The sequence below is a fragment of the Hemiscyllium ocellatum genome, chromosome 5 (genome assembly GCF_020745735.1).
Source record: "Hemiscyllium ocellatum isolate sHemOce1 chromosome 5, sHemOce1.pat.X.cur, whole genome shotgun sequence".
Lineage (NCBI taxonomy): Eukaryota > Metazoa > Chordata > Chondrichthyes > Orectolobiformes > Hemiscylliidae > Hemiscyllium > Hemiscyllium ocellatum.
Window position 1 is genome coordinate 137227078 of NC_083405.1, and position 20152 is coordinate 137247229.

The following is a 20152-nucleotide window of genomic DNA, read 5'->3' on the forward strand; positions in this document are numbered from 1 at the left end:
GCTGTACCTCTCTATAATTCTCTGACTCTAATTGAATGAATTAAAATTTCACATCTTTGAACCATCAAATGAAGCGCTCTTTCAAAATGCTGTCGCTTGTTTAAAGCAGCAAACGCTGCAGACAAATTGCGCACAAGAAACAGAAAAGCAAAACATCTGACCATTTATCCTGTTGCTAAGGGCAGGATTTGTTCAGTTCATGAATAGAATTCACCTGGGATCGTGTCCGTCCACCTGGGATCGTGTCCGTCCACCTGAGCATCTCAAGCTGACACTTTTATTTTCCATGTAACATCCTGAAGAATTGCTGTGAGCTTTGGGGTGGGGGGGGGGGTGTATTTGAATTTGTGGTTTATAAACATAGGAGAGAGTAGACCATTCATGTTTTTGAGCTGCCCTATTATCAGGGAAATTGTGATTTCTCTCCTGTGATGCTTTAATGTCTAGAAAGCAATTGATCACGGTCTCGAACATACTTGACAAATGAGCCTCCATGGTCCTCCCTTTATTCCAAGACACTGCCTTCTGGTCTTTTCACCACCCCCCCCCCCCCCCTCCAAGTCTAGGGAATTTTATAAAGACGATATTTGCAATTTCCTGGTCCCAGTTTAATATTGTTTTGTCCACTGGGTCCATATTCACAAGGTGTTGAGATTGACACTGCCAAAGTAATTTTTCCTTAGAAATTCATAATCCTTGCAGCTATCAAAGGAAGAAAGACTTGCACCATGTTAATTCATCCAAATCCAGGTTCAATAATGCAACAACTTGCTCTTCACTCTCTGCACCAAGTCAGAAGCATTTTCAAGAATCCCCACTTGTTTCTGCACCTTATACTGGAGAAAAAGGTTGCAAGCGGTGTTATTGCTGTTTTCTTTAAAACATATTCTCAAAAAAACAAGTCTAATGCCTCTACTTCGGTCACATGCTCACTTGCGAAAGTGGAGGATTTATTGTATATGCTGAAAATGTGTTGCTGGAAAAGCGCAGCAGGTCAGGCAGCATCCAGGGAGCAGGAGAATCAACGTTTCGGGCATGAGCCCTTCATGCCCGAAACATCGATTCTCCTGTTCCTTGGATGCTGCCTGACCTGCGCTTTTCCAGCGACACATTTTCAGCTCTGATCTCCAGTATCTGCAGTCCTCACTTTCTCCTCGAAGATTTATTGTATATGAATTGCAGTGAGATTCTTCAGCTTACTGCTGTGAGCAGTTTGCACTGACCATGAACAGTGTTTGGATTTGAGCTGTATCAGTGCTGGAATAATGTTATGGTTTGTTTTGTAGCTCCTGGCTTGAAAGAGAATGGCGATGCCGTACAATCCGTGGTCGTGTATCCAGGGAACCTGACATACAAAGGTGAGGAGCGTTTTACAATTCTTGTCTTTTGGAAGACTGTTCAATTCTGGGCTCCCTGCTATAGGAAAGATAAGACCATAAGACATAGGTGTGGAAGTAAGGCCATTTGGCCCATCGAGTCCACTCCGCCATTCAATCATGGCTGATGGGCATTTCAGCTCCACTTACCCACAACCTCCCCGTAGCCCTTAATTCCTCATGACATCAAGAATCTATCAATCTCTGCCTTGAAGACATTTAGCGTCCCAGCCTCCACTGCACCCTGCGGCAATGAATTCCACAGGCCCACCACCCTCTGGCTGAAGAAATGTCTCCGCATTTCTGTTCTGAATTTACCCCCTCTAATTCTAAGGCTGTGTCCACTGGTCCTAGTCTCCTCGCCTAACGGAAACAATTTCCCAGCGTCCACCCTTTCCAAGCCATGTATTATCTTGTAATTTCTATTAAGTGTCCCCTTAATCTTCTAAACTCCAATGGATACAATCCCAGGATCCTCAGCTGTTCCTCATATGTTAGACAAACCATTCCAGGGATCATCCGTGTGAATCTCCACTGGACACGTTCCAGTGCCAGTATGTCCTTCCTGAGGTGTGGAGATGTGAAACTTGAAAGGGTTCAGAAAAGATTTAGAAGGATGTTGCCAGGCTTGGAGGGTCTGAGCTACAGGGAGAGGCTGAACAGGCTGGGGCTGTTTTCCCTGGAGAGTCGGAGGCTGATGGGTGACCTCAGAGGTTTATAAAATCATGAGGGGCATAGATAGGGTAAATAGGCAGGATCTTTACTCCAGAATAGGCGAGTCCAAAACTAGAGGGCATAGGTATAAGGTGACAGGGGAAAGATATAAAAGGGTCCTCAGGGGTAACTTGTTCACACAGAGGATGGAATGAGTTGCCAGAGGAAGTGGTGGAGGCTGGTACAAATGCAATATTTAGAAGGCATTTGGATGGGTATATGAATAGGAAGGGTTTGGAGGGAAATGAGATTAGATTAATTTATGACAGCTGGTTAGCATGAACAGGTTGGTCCGAAGTGTTTATGTCCATGCTATACATCTGTATGACTCGAAAGTACCGCGTTGGCAGATCTGAGATTAACTTTGTCATGTGGTGTCATGGGAGAGAAAAGACCAAGCAAGTACCTTGACTAAAGCAGGGAGACTCTGTGGCGTGTCCGTACATGAGAATTTCTGCTGCTATGGAGGCAGTGTGTAGAGTTGAGGAATGACAGTGTGCCTTCTCTAATGAACATGTTGCCCAGCTGCTGTCCATCTTGGATGCAAATGGTCATTCTGGGAGATTGCAAAAGATTCAAAATTTGCAAGGTGATGTGTCAAGAGCAGGCGAATGAAACTAATTGGCTAGAGTTTCAGAGAGCCAGCACACAGTGGGCTAAATATCCTTGTACTGTATGATTCCATAAGTCCCTGTTAATTAAAGTGCTTTTGTCTGAATAAATTGCAAAGAGTTTAACTCCTTGTCACTGTAACTTGCTATAATGTAATTTTGACATTTTGCTGTGTCTTTGATTATCAATTATTCACAAGTAACATCTCATATGCAATCACAACGCATATATAAAACAGCTTCTGTTGTATTCTCTCAGCAATTGTTACTGCATTGCCTTCTTCATTTCTTGTAGCTATGGCCCCTGCTGCTCCTCCCATTGAACCCCCAAATAACAAAGACCAAAAAATTATCTCAAATCTGATGCTTATCATTCTCTATCAAAGACAAGTTTAACTTGAATATCTGTAAGCTTGAGTGTGCAGTCAGGATACCTATTGAGGCGATTACATTCCTAGTCACAAACTGTTTTAACTTCTGACGAGCAAGTGTTTGTGGTTGGGTTTGATGACCCTGTGATGCCCTCAATAAAAAGGGGGGATTGTCTTAACCAGCTGATGGCCAGTTGTCTTCAGGAGAGCGAGGGGTTAAGCTAACTGAGTTAAAGAAAGCCACTCTCCGCTCCATGACTCAGAGAAAAGGGTGTGGGTCTGAAGAGTCAGCCTTGTTATTAATGTGAGCTTCAACTCAACAATTCAGTGACCACAACTTGAATTCATTTTGTCCTGTATGATAGTTGATAATGGGGAACAATACAAGGTATTGGAACAGGTATACTGCGTTAAGTCTGTTCTACAGTGAAATAAGATTCAAGTTAATCTTTACCTCAACTTGATTTAGGTTTGATTTGGAGGAGCCGGTGTTGGACTGGGGTGGACAAACACAACACCAGGTTATGGTCCAACAGGTTTATTTGAAAGCACTAGTTTTCAGAGCGCTGCTCCTTCATCAGGGTAGCTGTGGAGCAGGACCATAAGACAGAATTCAAAGCAAAAGATCACACTGTCGTGCAACTGATACAATACAGAGAGTAAACCTAGATTGCTGCTAAGTCTGAAAATGTGTTGCTGGAAAAGTGCAGCAGGTCAGGCAGCATCCAAGGAGCAGGAGAATCGACGTTTCGGGCATGAGCCCTTCATCAGGAAAGAAGGCTCATGCCCAAAACGTCGATTCTCCTGCTCCTTGGATGCTGCCTGACCTGCTGCACTTTTCCAGCAACACATTTTCAGCTCTGATCTCCAGCATCTGCAGTCCTCACTTTCTCCTTGCTGTTAAGTCTCCCATCTTTTAGAATGGGTTGCAGGTTTCAGTTCATTAGTATGTAAATCATAGAAACCTCTTTCATATTAATGAACTCAAACTGCAGCTCATTCTAAAAGATGAAAGACTTAACAGCAATTTAGGTTTGTTCAATATAATGTTTTTGTGTGTGTGATAGTGATCTTTTACTATAAATTCTCTCATGTTCCTGTTCCACAGCTCCCTGATGAAGGAGCGACGCTCTGAAAGCTTGTACTTCCAAATAAACCTGTTGGACTGTAACCTGGTGTTCTGATTTTTTGATGTAGGTTCCCATTCAGTTTGTGAATGTTGATATGCTTAGCGGGTTTTGAGTAGATTTGTAGCTCGGATTGAGGTTCTAGATGTAGGTTTGCTCACTGAGCTGGAAGGTTTGTTTTCAGATGTTTCGACACTATACTAGGTAACATTATTAGTGAGCCTCGAGATGAAGCACTAGTTGCGTGGCCCATTATCTATTTGTGTTTAGGTTTCCTTGGATTGGTGACATCATTTCCTAGTTGATTTTTCCTTCTGGTAATGGTAAATGGGATTCAAGTCAATGTATTTGTTGATAGAGTTCCAGTTGGAATGCCATGCTCCTAGGAATTCTCGTGCGTGTTTCTCTTTGGCTTGTCCTAGGATGGATGTGTTGTCCCAGTCGAAGTGGTGTCCTTCCTCATCCGTATGTGAGGATACTAGTGAGAGAGGGTCATGTCTTTTTGTGGCTAGTTGGTGTTCATGTATCCTGGTGGCTAGTTTTCTGCCTGTTTGTCCAATGTAGTGTTTGTTACAGTCCTTGCAAGGTATTTTGTACGACTGTCCTTGCGTACAGATGAGGAAGGACACCACTTCGACTGGGACAACACATCCGTCCTAGGACAAGCCAAACCGAAACATGCGTGAGAATTCTGAGAAGCATGGCATTCCAACCGGAACTCTATCAACAAACACATTGACTTACATCCCATTTATCACCCCCAGAGGGGGCAAAAGAACAGGAAATGACATTGCCAACCCAAGTAAACCTAAACACACAAATAGAAAGTGGTCTGTACCACCAGTGCTTCATCCAGAGGCTCACTAATGATGTTATCTTGTATGGTGACGAAACATCTGAAAGCGAACCTTCCAGCTCAGTGAGCAAACCTAACCTCCAGTTGATATGCTTGTCTAATAAAACTATCAACTGCAATGATCAGCGCTTAGGATATTGGCAGGGAGTTCAAATCGTTAGGTAGACGAGTGTTTGGAACATGATTACCTCGGTGACGTGAAGGAGAGGCCATTGCATCTTGTAATGGACAGCAGGTATATATTTTAAACAAAGGGAAATTAGAGGACAGTGGTATTTGTTTCTGCTGATTCCAGCAGAGAATTGGTGTTTTAATCCTCAGAGTTGGGGGATGAGGGATCAAATTGGACCTTATTCTCTCCACATTTCTCTCACCGCAAGCATAAACATCAAACGCAACAAGCATAGTTTTCATTTAATTTCGTTAAATTGACTTGTTCAGGTAGATTATGACATGCCTCCAGGACAAAGGTAAGGCCTGGGTTCAGGTCTGTCCTGCTCTAGAGGGATCGTAATAATAAATCTGAACAGTTGCGTTGATTAAAATAGATGTACAATTAATAGCTGGTGAGGCTGTTCTGGTGCAGTCCCCACCTTTGGGTCAAAAGGTCTGGGTTCAACTCCCACCTGCTCCAGAGATGTGCCACAACATCTCAAATTAGGAAAAAGCGATCATTAACAGCCAGTGCTGGCAATGATTGGGTCATGTGGTTCTCTCCAGTGCTAGGCTACAAACTTGGCTCTAAACATGTACTGATTTTCTTTTAATGAGCTGCTAAAGCCCCACTAAGCCAAGACGTCAATCCATTTGCTGCAGATTAGCATTGGGATACAGTAATGTCATGGTTATGTTACAGCATTAATAATCCAGAAAATTGCAACTTCAAATGCCAGCCTGGAGTTTTCTGTATTTGAGTTCAGCTTTGAATCCAAGTAAAAGTCATGACCAAATCAGTGGATCGTTGTAAAGTATCTCCTTGGTTAATGTATGACATCTATCCCGTATTAAGTGGTTGAATCTTAACTGCCTTCTGAAGTAACCAAACTGTTTTGTCATAGCTGGGCGTGGACAATAAATGTCAGCCTGACCAGCAATTCCTGCATCCCAAGAATACATACTTTAAAAAGTTAGTCTCTCGCAACATAATCTGTCAGCCCTCATTCCTGTTGTGAGCTTTAACACTCTTGTATTAAATTACATATTAAGAAGAATTGATCAGTTATTCACCTTTAGTTCAATCCTGTCTTAGTGAAGAAATTAAATTGTGCGAGTAAATTTGTGCTCCTGTTAGCATGAACTTCGGCATCAATAATTAAACCTGTTGAGCTATAACCCGGTGTTTTTTAGATTAGATTAGATTACTTAGTGTGGAAACAGGCCCTTCGGCCCAACAAGTCCACACCGACCCGCCAAAGCGCAACCCACCCATACCCCTACATTTACCCCTTACCTAACACTACGGGCAATTTAGCGTGGCCAATTCACCTGACCCGCACATCTTTGGACTGTGGGAGGAAACCGGAGCACCCGGAGGAAACCCACGCAGACACGGGGAGAACGTGCAAACTCCACACAGTCAGTCGCCTGAGGCAGGAATTGAACCTGGGTCTCTGGCGCTGTGAGACAGCAGTGCTAACCACTGTGCCACCGTTGTGTTTTTTTAACTATGTACACCCAAGTCCTAACACAGGCATCTCCGAATCAGTTTTCTGGGCAGCAAGAAACAAAGCCAGTTTGGGAACATTGCCTCAGATTAGGGTTTAGGTTCCTTAACATTTTACTCGTGACACATCTTTCCTGGCAGGCAGAAATTACTTATGAATACTTGGATTGGAATGGAGCAGGAAATAGACAGGTTGCAGTGAATGGTTACAGTGTCAGCGTTGTGTAGGATGCTGTAAATAAGCCAACTCTGCCCCCTGGCGATTATCATTTGCAAGTCTTTGTAATTTAAGGAGGTTTTTTGTAACAATATCATTTTACAGGGAAAGGTAAGATTAACCCTTTGAGATAACTTGTATTTAGTTATCCCTGTTTTTATTTTGGAAAGCAGGAAAGAAAAACAATTTACTTACATAATGCATTTTTCATTTAGTACCTTTCCCACCTCCAGCAGATCCCTGGTTTTACTAGAGGATGCTGAGCAGGTGTTGCTTCCAGTGATGGAAAAGAGCTGGTAACTGAGGAGGTGGGGGAATTGGGGAAAAGCTGATGTCTGCAGTCAGTTATTATAAACTGGATTGAATGAGTGATAGGAACCAGTTCGTTAATAACTTGGGGAAATTGGAAAAACACCTCCAAAAGGGAACAACATTGTAAGGCACAGCAGGAGATGAGATGTCAGTTGGATAACTCCTTCAAAGAGCTAAAACCGGTTCAATGTACCCAAATGTTTCTTTTTGTGTTAAGATTCTGATATTGCTGAAAATGAAATTTGCAAGAAAATGAATATGTGGAGAGGCGGTGGAGCACCCAGTATTTATACTGTGTGGGAGGTGAATGCTGATTAATTACCAGCTTGATTCTGATAAGTGACATTGTTTGCTGTACTGGAAGCTACGTATATTAATATGCTGTGTCCTATTCTTTGACACAACAAGTGCACCCTGCACATGTTTCACTCGATTAAATTGGTTGACACCCAATCATGAGCTCATTTCACAGGGCAATGCCCTGACTAACCAGAATCCACCCACCTCGTTTAAAATATAAACTGGTGCTGCTGGTTAACTGCCAGTCATCGTTGACTGGTGCATTCTCTGTAGCAAAACCTTTGCCAATCAGATTCCACTCGCCAACCAATCAGTACTCTCCACCTGTGACACAAATGTTGGTTTCTCCCTTTAAGTTGGTATTCTTGTGTATTGTCCCGATGAGTGCAAAAAGAAAAACTTCAACAATATGCCTTTATGCAGCAATATACTGTGCTGCACAGCCGCTGTTCTATGATTTATTGCCTGTTCCTAATTACCCTTGAAGTTGTCGGTAAGTCTTTATTTATTAAAAGTGCTGCCACGAACAGTTTGATACAACCGATTGTGAGCACCATTTCAGAGGTAAGATGGGAGCTGCCTGTTTGAGTGAGAGGCTGGAAACCACGTTAGGTCCAAGTTCTGGAAATCCATACATTTCCTTCCCTGCCATTCTGATTCTTTGTTTCTTTTACTTTAACTGCCTTCCCTTTATTTGATGTTTTTTGATTTGTTTCCATTTGTTTTCTAGACATGTATTATTTCCTATTTGCACCCACCCTGTGCTATGAGCTAAATTTTCCCCGATCGCCCCGGATCCGAAAGCGGTTCTTACTGAGGAGAGTGTTTGAAATGGTGAGCAACTTTAGACTCCTTTCTGTCCCAGAGCCTCTTAAAATAGATCCCTGTGGGGTCCTGAGTGTGTCCTGTGTGAGGTTGCTGGGGAAAGAGAGAGAGAATGTAGCTATGTCCAGCATCTCACCTGAAAGAAATGGAAACTGTTTTTGTGGTTAAGGTGAAGTTACATAAATAAGGAGACTGAGTCCCATTTGTGAGTCTAATTTAAATGTTCCCCTCTCTCTAAAAGTAGGGCTGTGGCTATGGTACATGAGTAAGAATACAGATAACCCTCAGCACTGGGACATTCTGCATGTGACAATCTAAACGGTGACTATTGACTGTCTCAAAGGATTGGGGTGATGGAAACCACCAACAGCCCTCATTTAGTTTGTGTGTGCTGATATCTTCAGCCAATTCCAAACCATGTGTTCACAATTCTGTATCAATTTTTGATGCAGCAGAACGCATGTTACTACAGATTTAATCCCACATGGAGGATGGAATCATTCAGCTCAGCAGATGTCTTTTGTATGGCCAGCACAGTTGATCATTTTCCCCATTTTTTTTGCAGCAGATGAAGATATTTGTTTTTTGGTAAACTGTGCTGTCATCACAGAAACTAGACAATCAGACAGCAGGCCATTGTGTGTCTGGGGGATTGAGACCTAGTTTGATCCTTGGTAAGGATCTAATGGTCAATAACCAAGTATATGCAGAGGAACCTCGATAATCCGAAGGACTCGGGCAGCGAGTATTTCGTTCAGTTAAACAAATTCCGGATGATCGAGTGCCGGATAACATAGTTTAACCGAGCTTCGAGACGTTGCGATCTTGCCAGATAATCCGATATTAGGATAATCGAGGTTCCTCTGTAATAGAGTTGCCAGTTACCAGAGCTTAATGGGTTAAATTGAGGACAGTATGCATAAAACTGATGCATACTTTAAAACAAAAAGGTGTGCATTTATATAGCACTTTTCACAACCGTCATAGAGATGTACAGCGTAGAAACAGACCCTTCGGTCCAACCATCCATGCCGACCAGATATCCCAATCCAATCTAGTCCCACTTGCCAGCACCCGGCCTGTATCCCTCCAAACCCTTCCTATTCATATACCCATCCAAATGCCTCTTAAATGTTGCAATTGTACCAGCCTCCACCACATCCTCTGGCAGCTCATTCCATACACACCACCCTCTGCATGAAAAAGTTGCCCCTTAGGTGTCTCTCATTTCTTTCTCCTCTCACCCTAAACTTATGCTGTCTTGTTCTGGACTCCCCCACCCCAGGGAAAAGACTTTGCCTATTTACCCCTCATAATTTTGTAAACCTCTATAATGTCACCCCTGAGCCTGTGATGCTCCAGGGGAAAACAGCCCCAGCCTGTTCAGCTTCTCCCCATAGCTCAAACCCTCCAACCCTGGGAACATGCTTGTAAATCTTTTCTGAACCCTTTCAAGTTTCACAACGTCTTTCCAATAAGAAGGAGACCAGAATTGCATGCAATATTCCAACTGTGGCCTAACCAATGTCCTGTACAGCCACAACATGACCTCCCAACTCCTGTACTCAATACCCTGACCAATAAAGGAAAGCATACCAAACGCCGCCTTCACTATCCTATCTACCTGTGACTCCACTTTCAAGGAGCTATGAACCTGCACTCCAAGGTCTCTTCAGCAACACTCCCTAGGACCTTACCATTAAGTGTATAAATCCTGCTAAGATTTGCTTTCCCAAAATGCAGCACCTTGCATTTATCTGAATTAAACTCCATCTGCCACTTCTCAGCCCATCGGGTCCAGATCCTGTTGTAATCTGAGGTAACCCTCTTCACTGTCCACTGCACCTCCAATTTTGGTGTCATCTGCAAACATACTAACTGTACCTCTTATGGTCTCATCCAAATCATTTATGTAAATGACAAAAAATAGAGGACCCATCACCGATCCTTGTGGCACTCCACTGGTCACAGGCCTCCAGTCTGAAAAATAACCCTCCACCACCTTTGTCTGTCTTCTACCTTTGAGTCAGTTCTGTATCCAAATGGCTAGTTTTCCCTGTATTCCGTGAGATCTAACCTTGCTAATCAGTCTCCCATGGGGAACCTTGTCGAATGCCTTACTGAAGTCCATATAGATCACATCTACAGAAAGTTCAAAACCAATGAAGTACATTTAGAGAGTAGTCACTGTTAGTGTAGGAACTACATCAACTACTTTATACCCAGCAAACAGTCTCAAACAACAAGATGGTAATGAGATGGTGATGAGCAGCTAATCTGTTTTATGGTGCTGACTGAGAGACCAATATTGGCGAAACTCCCCTGCGTTTCCAAGTTGTCATGAGGTCTTTAGCAGTCATCCAACCATTAGTCCAATGTCTCCTGCGAAAGGTGTCACTTCTAACCATGTCAGCACAGCACTGGGAAGATTACCTTGATTTTTTTTATTATTGTTCCTGAACCATGGAGTCAGAGTTGAACTCAGACCCTTGTGACTGAGGTGAAAGTGCTACCTGCTGGGTCATTGTTGATACTCTGTCCCACATTTAGAGGTTCCAGGGTTATCTTTGATCAGATTGAAAATGATAGATGAAGGGAAACAACGTGATCTGTGAAGGAGTTCCAGGATAAAGAATGCAGTCTTAAAATTAGAACGAGACTGGGAGGGAAATCAGAAGCATCTCTCCACACACACAATCATTGGATTCTGAAACTTCTCAATGCTCTGAAAGCTGGGGGCCAATTGAAACTTTTAGTCTTGAATCAATTAAATTTGCTATTGGGTAAGGACGTCAAGGGGTTTGAAGCCATAATGTAACAGACCGTGGGACAGGTGCGAGGGGCTGAACAGCCTCCTCCTGTGTTGATATCATACACGGAACATCTTCATTACTCGATGCTTTCCCATTCCTTGCAAATATCTGATACAATATTCTGTTTCCTTTTGCAGCTTTTCCTCATCCAGTTGCAAGTGGGGTTAGTTCAACAGGTGAGTCAGCTCTGAATTTGGGGTACCCCTACTGTTCTTTTAAGGGGTGACTTGTTCATTAGTTGTATCCTGAGCTGATCTAGAAGAGGGAGCTGGAACTGTCTGTATCCACTACGATAATCCAGTGATGTGGAAAATGTTTTGCTGCATTATCAATTTGTTCTTCATGGTTTTGACAGTCTGTTATAGAGTGAGTTTACTTGGTCTCGTCAATATTTGTTTGTCACATGAGGGGAAGCTAGAATTCTTTGAATCTAGCGTCAAGAATTCCTAGACACAACAAAGCTGTCAGCAGAGTAAAGCTACCTCTCCACTTCCCCAACAGTGAATTCGATTCTCAGAAATAGTGGGTCTTTGAATTAGGTGGAATAATATAGAATCTTCACACAGTGGACCATTCAGCCCCACTGCTGTTTGCAACTATCAAGTCTTCTCTGACTCCAACCACGGTCCTGTTTTTAATTCCCCCAGTTCCTCTCATTTAAGTATCAAGCAATCTGCTTCAGCTGCTCTATGAAGTAGTTTTTAGTCACAACCTTTGCATTGAGCAATGCCTTGAAGTTGGTCCCTAACTAGACTGTAGCACCGGTCCTCAACAAATGACTTGGCAAACTGTATTCTGAATAATTTCCTAGGATTTGAGCCCTGCTCTGATTTTATATTTACTGTGAGCACTGCAGAAAAACAAGCGAGCATTTTAATATCATCTCCCAGTGGGTCCCAGAGAGTTTCACCAACAATTAATTACCGAAGGTGCAGGAACTCGGCCCGGCTGCTCGATCAGAATAAATGGCCACAATTTTGGTTCTGCTGTTTTTGTCATTGTCTAGAGAGGAAGTGTGAAAACTAGCTGTGGAAAAGTGCATTGCTACTACCCCAAGCAGCTGTGATACAGGTTCACATGTTTCCCACCCTCCCCACTTTCTCTCCCTCTGCTCCCTTCCCCCCCCAATCCCCACTTCCCACTCCCCCCCCTTGCTACCCCCGCCCTCCCCCCTTCCTATTCCTGCCCATTTGCATTAACTGCTTCTTTGGCCTTTTCCCCCAAAATCTGTCATGTCTAGCATGGTCCAAGAAGCCGGAATAGAGTGGTGCTGGAAAAGCACAGCAGTTCAGGCAGCATCCGAGGAGCAGGAAAATCGACATTTCGGGCAAATGCCCTTTATCAGGAATACAGGCAGAGAGCCTGAAGGGTGGAGAGAGACTGATGAAGGGCTTTTGCCTGAAATGTCGCTTTTCCCTGCTCGGACGCTGCCTGAACTGCTGTGCTTTTCCAGCACCACACTATTCCGGAATCTGGTTTCCAGCTTCTGCAGTCATTGTTTTTTACCTAGTGGTCCAAGAAACATTAGGTCACCCTTGATTATGTTGCAGTTCTGATGTATTGTTACCCAGTTCTGTGTAGGGCATCAGTCATGTAATCACGGAGGTGCTCAGTCCTGAACAGCTGCTGTGTTTAATGTTGAATATTGTTTGTAGAGCTGCTCTGTCGTTGAGAGACTCGAAGCTTTTCTTTTTGTTTCACTAGTGGTTGGTGCCTGCTATACAGAATTCCATGAAGCCATTCAAAGTAAGTAACTCAAAGTTTGCGCGAAGATTTGTAGCTCGGGTGCTTGTTGTAGTGGTTCTGTTCGCCGAGCTGGAAGTTTCTGTTGCAAACGTTTCGTCCCCTGGCTAGGAGACATCATCAGTGCTTTGGAGCCTCCTGCGAAGCGCTTCTTTGATGTTTCTTCCGGCATTTATAGTGGTCTGTCCTTGCAGCTTCCTGGTGTCAGTTTCAGCTGTCCGCTGTAGTGATTGGTATATTGGGTCCAGGTCAATGTGTCTGTTGATGGAGTTTGTGGATGAATGCCATGCCTCTAGGAATTCCCTGGCTGTTCTGTCTGGCTTTCCCTATGGGAGAACACTACTGTCATAGGGCAAGCCAGACAGAGAACAGCCAGGGAATTCCTAGAGGCATGGCATTCATCCACAAATTCCATCAACAGACACATCGACCTGGACCCAATATACCAACCACTACAGCGGACAGCTGAAACTGACACCCAGAAGCGGCAAGGACAGACCACTATAAATGCTGGAAGAAACATCGAAGAAGCGCTTCGCAGGAGGCTCCAGAGCACTGATGATGTCGCCTAGCCAGGGGACGAAACGTTTGCAACAAAAACTTCCAGCTCGGCGAACAGAACCACTACAAAGTAAGCAACTGTTATAAATTAGACGTTGGACTCTTGTTTTTATCTACAATGGTTGTTGGTTGTGCATGCACAGTGTACTGATCAAATATCTGTGCGGAGGAGCTGCTGGCAAAATTGTTTGTTTGCCATTGTTTCGGCTGCTCCGGTCTGCAAGTTCTGGAGTTCCCTCTCTCCAAAGCTTTCGAGACCCTGCGCTCAGGTTCTGAGGAGCATCTGAAACAATGTTTTTGACCAAGGTTTATCCACCTTGTATCACCTGAAGTAACTTGATGTCAAATGTTGCTCTTTAATACTGCTTGGGATACCATGCATAAAATCCTGAGGGGCTTGGACAGGGTGAATAGCCAAGGTCGTCTTCCCCAGGGTGGGCTGTCCCAAAACTAGAGGGCACAGGTTTAAAGTGAGGGGGGAAAGATTTAAAAGGGAACTGAGAGACAACGTTTTCACACACAGGGTGGTGCACGTATAGAATGAGCTGCCAGAGGAAGCTGATACAAATACGACATTGAAAAGGCATCTGGGTGGATACATGTAAAGGAATGGGTTAGAGGGATATGAGCCAAACCCAGGTCAATGAGGATGAGATTTATTTTGCATATCCGGTCAGCATGGACTAGTTAGACCGAAGTGTCTGTTACTACGAGTCTAAGACTGTGTGTGATGTGACAATGCAAGTTATTGTTATTTTGTATATTGTTGAAGTCAAAAGAAAACATTTTTTCCAACAAGTATTTATTCTTTCGTGGGAAATGGGCATCTCAGGCAACGCATGACTTACCCAACCCAGTGGCCCTTGAACCAAGTGTCTTGCTGGAGGACATTTGGGAGGCTGGGGATCTGGAGTCATGTGTTACCCAGACTAGGAAAGGATGATCAGTCTCCTCCACCTCGAAGGATGTTTGTGAATTATACAACAATCAATGATAGTTTCTTCATATCATTACTGAGGCTAGGTTTCAATTTCAGATTTATTATTTGAATTTAAATGTCGCCAGCTTCCATGGTGGGATGTGACTCCATGCTCCAACAGCATTGGCTTGGGCTCCGGGTTATCAGTCCACTGACATTATCCCGAAGTCGATGCCTTCCCTCAGTATCAAATCTCCTAGATGGAATAAAGCTGTTGCTAGTATACAATATTGCTTACAGAACAGGGACAGCACTACGACAGAGACAGAATAAAGCACGCTCTCTATAGTTCCCGTCCAACTCGCTGAGAACAGGGACAGTTTAAATTAGATAGAGTAAAGAACCTTTCACATTACCTTGTTAATCGTTTTTATTTTGTCCTCTTAATGTCCCGAAATGAGTGAGGATTCAGATTTTATATTTGAGAGAATTTCTTCATCTTTTGTCTTCTGAAGCTTCTTGAGTTTGTCATGAAATTGGATTTAATTAAAAGTTGTGACCTTTTTTCTAATTTTTTGCTTAGTCCTTTTTGAATTTGTATCATGGCTTCTCAATGCAGACCTCTGTTTAGCAAGTTCTGTATGGTTATGCAATAATCATCTTTGAAAACAGACGGACATGATATTGCATGGCTGATGTCTAAATGTAATTCCTTCGGTTTGTGTGTGTGACATGTTCTGGTGATCATTCTTTTCAGGATATGGACTATTCCAGGATGATAGAGCGCTTACTGAAGCTTGCAGTAAGTAATTTTCATTGTTTGGAAATAAGTTTATGATTCCCTGATGCTCTCTGACCTGTTGTGCTTTTCCAGCCCCACGTTTTATCGACTTCCAGCACCTGCAATCCTTACTATCTCTGTTTATGGTTAGCACTGTTCACCTATCTTCAATATTCCCAATGTTCACAATTATTTAACAGAAGCATTGGACAGTGTGACACCTTGGAAACCCCTCCTTCAGACTTGCATTTATGTTGGAGTCTCTCTTGAGCCTGTGCTATATTACAGTTTGGAGAATTTAACAAAGCTGGTAAATTTTAACTAGTAAATGCGAAGCCTTTCAGCGTTAGTCATACAGCCGTGGAGATACATAGCACAGAAGCAGACCCTTCAGTCCAAATTGTCAGCCAACCAAATATCCCAAATAAATCCAGTCCCATTTGCTAGTATTCGGCCCATATTCCTCTAAATCCTTCCTACTCATATATGCTCATCCAGATGCCTTTTAATGTTGTAATTAAAAAGCAGCTCGTACCATATGCGTAAAAAAGTTGTCCCTTAGGTCCTTTTTATATCTTGCCCCCCTCACCCTAAACCTGTGCCCTCTAGTTTTGGACTTGCCCACAACAGGGAAAAGACCTTGTCAATTTACCGTATCCATGCCCTTCATGATTTTATAAATCTCTATAAAGTCACCCCTCAGCCTCCGAATCTCCAGGGAAAATAGCCTCAGCCTATCCCGATAGCTCAACCCTGGCAACATCCTTCTTTCTGAACCCTTTCAGGTTGCCCACCATCCTCCCTACAGCAGGGAGACCAGAGAGTTCCAATAGTGGCCTAACTAATGCCATTTGTGTGAGGTGAATGTAGCTTGTCACGTTTCAGCCCAAGTCAGGAAATCAATGAGAGAGAACTGTGCGAAATCATTCTGCGAGATTAATGTTCAAGATGTGCAACTGCAAAATGTTGTGTCATTTAGTTCTCTAATATTCAAGTGATAAACTTCCTAGTTTGCCAGTCACACAGACCTCCAAGATATGGGGAGCAGGCAAAGCTAAAGCAGGTCTGGAAGTGAACAGCAGAAGGGTTAGTTGTCTCCGAATCTATATAATCGTGTGGCCTGAGCCGGCAGAAAAATGTTCCTGATTTTTGCACAGATTTTAGGGAACGTTAGAGAGATTGTGGATGCCTCTTGTTAGCATTGCAGCCTCTCCGCAGGTTCGATTCCAGCTTCTGGTGACTGTGCAACTCCACACAGACATTCTCCCCATGTCTGCGTGGGGGAGCAAGTCCAGGGGAAAGGCTGTCTGCAGCAGTCAGGGCTGGGTGGCCTGTGTAACTGATTGGAGGGTTAGTTTTGTATTTAACCAGGAGTTGGAGCTCCCTTTCAATCCCTGACTAGCTGTTCAGGTAAATAAGTCATTACCCATAAGACACCAGAGCAGACATTAGGCCATTCAGCCCATCGTGTATGCTCCACCATTCAATCATGGCTGTTGGGTTTCTCAATCCTATTCTCCACCTTTCTCCCCATAACCCTTGGTCTTCAAGAGCCTATCTATCTCTGTCTTAAATATACTCAACGACCTGGCCTCCACAGCCTTCTGTAGTAATGAATTCCAGAGATGCCCCACTCTCTGGCTGAAGGTGTTTCTCCTTATCTCCATTCTAAGAGTGTCCAACTCTAAATCAGTGTGTGAACTTTCTTGGAAGGTTCCAGATGTTTTTGTTTTAGATGCTATTGGAAGGATAGAAAAGTAGGTAAGGGAGGGGGGAGGGGTGACACTTTTGATTTAAGGAATCCATTATTGCTGTAACTACAGACAATATTTCTGAAAAATCATCTAGTGAAAATACAAATAAGAAAGGAAAGACCGCTTTGGGATTGTACCAAAGGCCCCCCAATAATAAGGAAATTAAGAAACAAATATGCAGGGAGATCTGGAGCAGCACGGTGGCTCAGTGGTTTGTACTACCGCCTCACAGCACCAGGGACTCAGGTTCGATTCCTGCCTTGGGCAACTGTCTGTGTGGAGTTTGCACATTCTCCCCATGTCTGCGTGGGTTTCCTCCCACAGTCCAAAGATGTGCAGGTCAGGTGAATTGGCTGTGCTAAATTGCCCATAGTGTTAGGTGCATGAGTCAAAGGGAAATGGGTCTCGGTGGGATACTCTTCGGAGGGTCAGTGTGGACTTGTTGGGCCGAAGGTCCTGTTTCCACACTGTAGCGAATCTAAGCTAATCTCAGATATATGTAAGTAAAGTAAGGTTGTAATAATGGGGGATTTTAATTTTCCAAACATTGACTGGGGTTGTCATTGTGTTAAAGGTTTGGACGGTGAAGAACTTGTCAAATGTGTTCAAAAAAATTTTCTTTATCAATATGTGGATGCTCCTATTAGAGAAGGAGCAAAACAAATATAGGGCAATAAGGCAGGGCAAGTAATGAAAGTAAACGCGGGGGAACATTTTTGGTCTAGTGATCATAGTTCTTTCTATTAGTTTCAAAATGGTTATGGAAAAGGATCAGCCTTTCGTAAAAGGTAAAGTTGTTAATTGATGTAAGGCAAATTTTAATGGTATGAGACAGGGACTGTCTGCAGGCACAGCACAGTGGCTCAATGGTTAGCACTGCTGCCTAATAGTGACAGGGACCCGGGTTCGATTCCAGCCTCGGGTGACTGTTTGTGTGGTGTTTGCACATTCTCCATGTGCTCTTGTTTCCTCCCACAGTCCAAAGATGTGCAGGTTAGGTGAACTGGCCATGCTAAATTGCCCGTAGTGATGATTCAGAGATGCCAGTGTTGGACTGGGGTGTACAAAGTTAACACCAGGTTATAGTCCAACAGGTTTAATTGGAAACACTAGCTTTCGGAGCGTCGCTAGGTGCATTAGTCAGGAGTAAACAAAAGATAATAAGGTAGGGGAATGGGTCTGGGTGGGTTACTCTTCAGAGGACGGAAGAGAACAGTGAGGGAGGTTATCTAAGATTACAAAGGGATCTTGATCAATTGGGTCAATGGGCTAAAAAATGGCAGATGGAGTTCAATCTGGATAACTGTGAGGTATTACATTTTGGTACAACAAACAAGGGTAGGGTTTAATGTAATTAAAAGTAGGGCTTTGGGTCATGTTGTAGATCAGAGGGACCTGGGGTGCAGGTATATAATTCTTTGAAGTTTGTGTCACATTGACAGGGTGGTTAAAAAGGCATTTAGCACACGTGCCTTCATTGTTCAGTCCTTTGTGTGTAGGAGTTGGGACGTCATGTTGAGGTTGTACAGGACATTGGTGAGGCCTCTCCTGGGACTCATGTCCAGTTCTGGGAAGGATATTATCAAGCTGGAGAGGGTTCAGAATAGATTTCCCAGGATGTTGCCGGGTATGGAAGGTTTGAATTATAAAGAAAGGCTGGGACCTATTTCACTGGAGCGTAGGAGGCTGAGGGCGACCTTATGGAGGTTTATAAAATCATGAGGTATAGGGAGGGTTGATGGTCGGTGTCTTTTCCATAAGATGGGGAATTTCAAGACTAGGGGACACGGTTTTAAGGTGAGAGGAATATAAAGGTCTATGAGACGAATTCTTCACACAGCGTGGTTTGCGTGTGGAACGAACTTCCTGAGGATGTGAATACAATTTAAAAGACAGTTGGATAGATACATGAATAGGGAAGGTTTGGGGGGGTATGGGCCGGAAGCAGGCAGGTGGGAGTAGTTTATTTTGGGTTTATGTTCAGCACAGATTGGTTGAACTGAAGGGCCTGTTTCCATGGACCGTTTCTGGGCAATTCCTGCAGTCAGTGCAGCAGGACTTCCTGATGGTCCAGACCCAATTCTTCTGCAGTGTGAGACTATTTGGAGAAAGTGATCTGGGCCATGGTTTGGCTTCGGAACATGGCAGGAAGCCATTCAGCCACTTTGCTTGTGGTATGGAGCTGCCTCATCTTGCCCCGCCTTCCAGCTCTCAGTCCGTGGCCCTGTAGGTTACAGACTACAAATGCATTTCAAAGAGATGTTTAAATGCAATGAATATGTTAGCCTTGCACTGTCTCAGGCAGTGAGCTTCACACTCCTTCCCCCACCCTCCAAAGAGCTCATCGTGATTCAGAGCAATTTGGAAAATTGGATCCAACATTGGCTTAGTGACAGGAGGCAGAGTGTGATGGTCAATGGTTGTTTTTGTGACTGCTCTCAGTACTCCAGTTGTGATCTCACCAGATGAAGGGCTTTTGCCCGAAACGTCGAATTTCCTGTTCCTTGGATGCTGCCTGACCTGCTGCACTTTAACCAGCAACACATTTTCAGCTGTGATCTCACCAGAACCTTGTACAGAAATAAAACATCCCTACTGTTGTATTCAAACCACCTTAAAATAAAAATCAACATTTCATCTGTGCGCTAGCTTTGTGTTGCTAAATGGGAAGTAATTTAGCGAGTTTTGAGAAGATTTGGAGCTCAGGTTGAGGTTTTGGATGTAGGTTTGCTCCCAGAGCTGGAAGGTTCGTTTTCAGACGTTTCGTCACCCTCAGGGTAACACCTTCAGTGGGCCTCAGGCGAAGCACTGCTGATCATTCCTGCTTTCTGTTTATATGTTTGGGTTTCTTTGGGTTGGTGATGTCATTTCCTGTGGTGATGTCTTTTCCTGTGGTGTAATTTATTTTGTGCCTAACGAGGACAAATGGGTTATTTCTACATGTTGAAACGTTTAAAAACTGTGGTAGTCCCTTGGGCATTTAGCAGTTCCGACCACTTAAATGTCATGCACATGTACAGACAGAATTAAACCCAGCTAATGGAATATTGGATGTTACATAACAGAATGGGGTAAAGGAAGGCCAGACTTTGTATTTGTTTGGTGCAGCTGAGAAGTGCCAGAACTTGGAGAAATTCAGCCGCAGCTCGATGAAGCTAATTGTTTGACAAAAGCTGGATTTGTTTCAGTAATTAGATGTCGGAAGCAGT

The 20152-nt window shown here is 43.6% G+C and overlaps 1 protein-coding gene across 1 annotated transcript in view; it reads left to right on the forward strand.

Annotated features, from left to right (window-relative positions):
- LOC132815889 (diacylglycerol O-acyltransferase 1-like) overlaps positions 1-20152 on the forward strand; it is a 112027-nt gene that overhangs the window by 75999 nt on the left and 15876 nt on the right. Inside the window, exons 8-12 of the mRNA XM_060825240.1 lie at positions 1287-1358; positions 8278-8381; positions 11323-11361; positions 12890-12931; positions 15166-15210. Coding sequence (XP_060681223.1) covers positions 1287-1358; positions 8278-8381; positions 11323-11361; positions 12890-12931; positions 15166-15210 — 302 coding nt within the window. The remainder of the gene's footprint in view (positions 1-1286; positions 1359-8277; positions 8382-11322; positions 11362-12889; positions 12932-15165; positions 15211-20152) is intronic.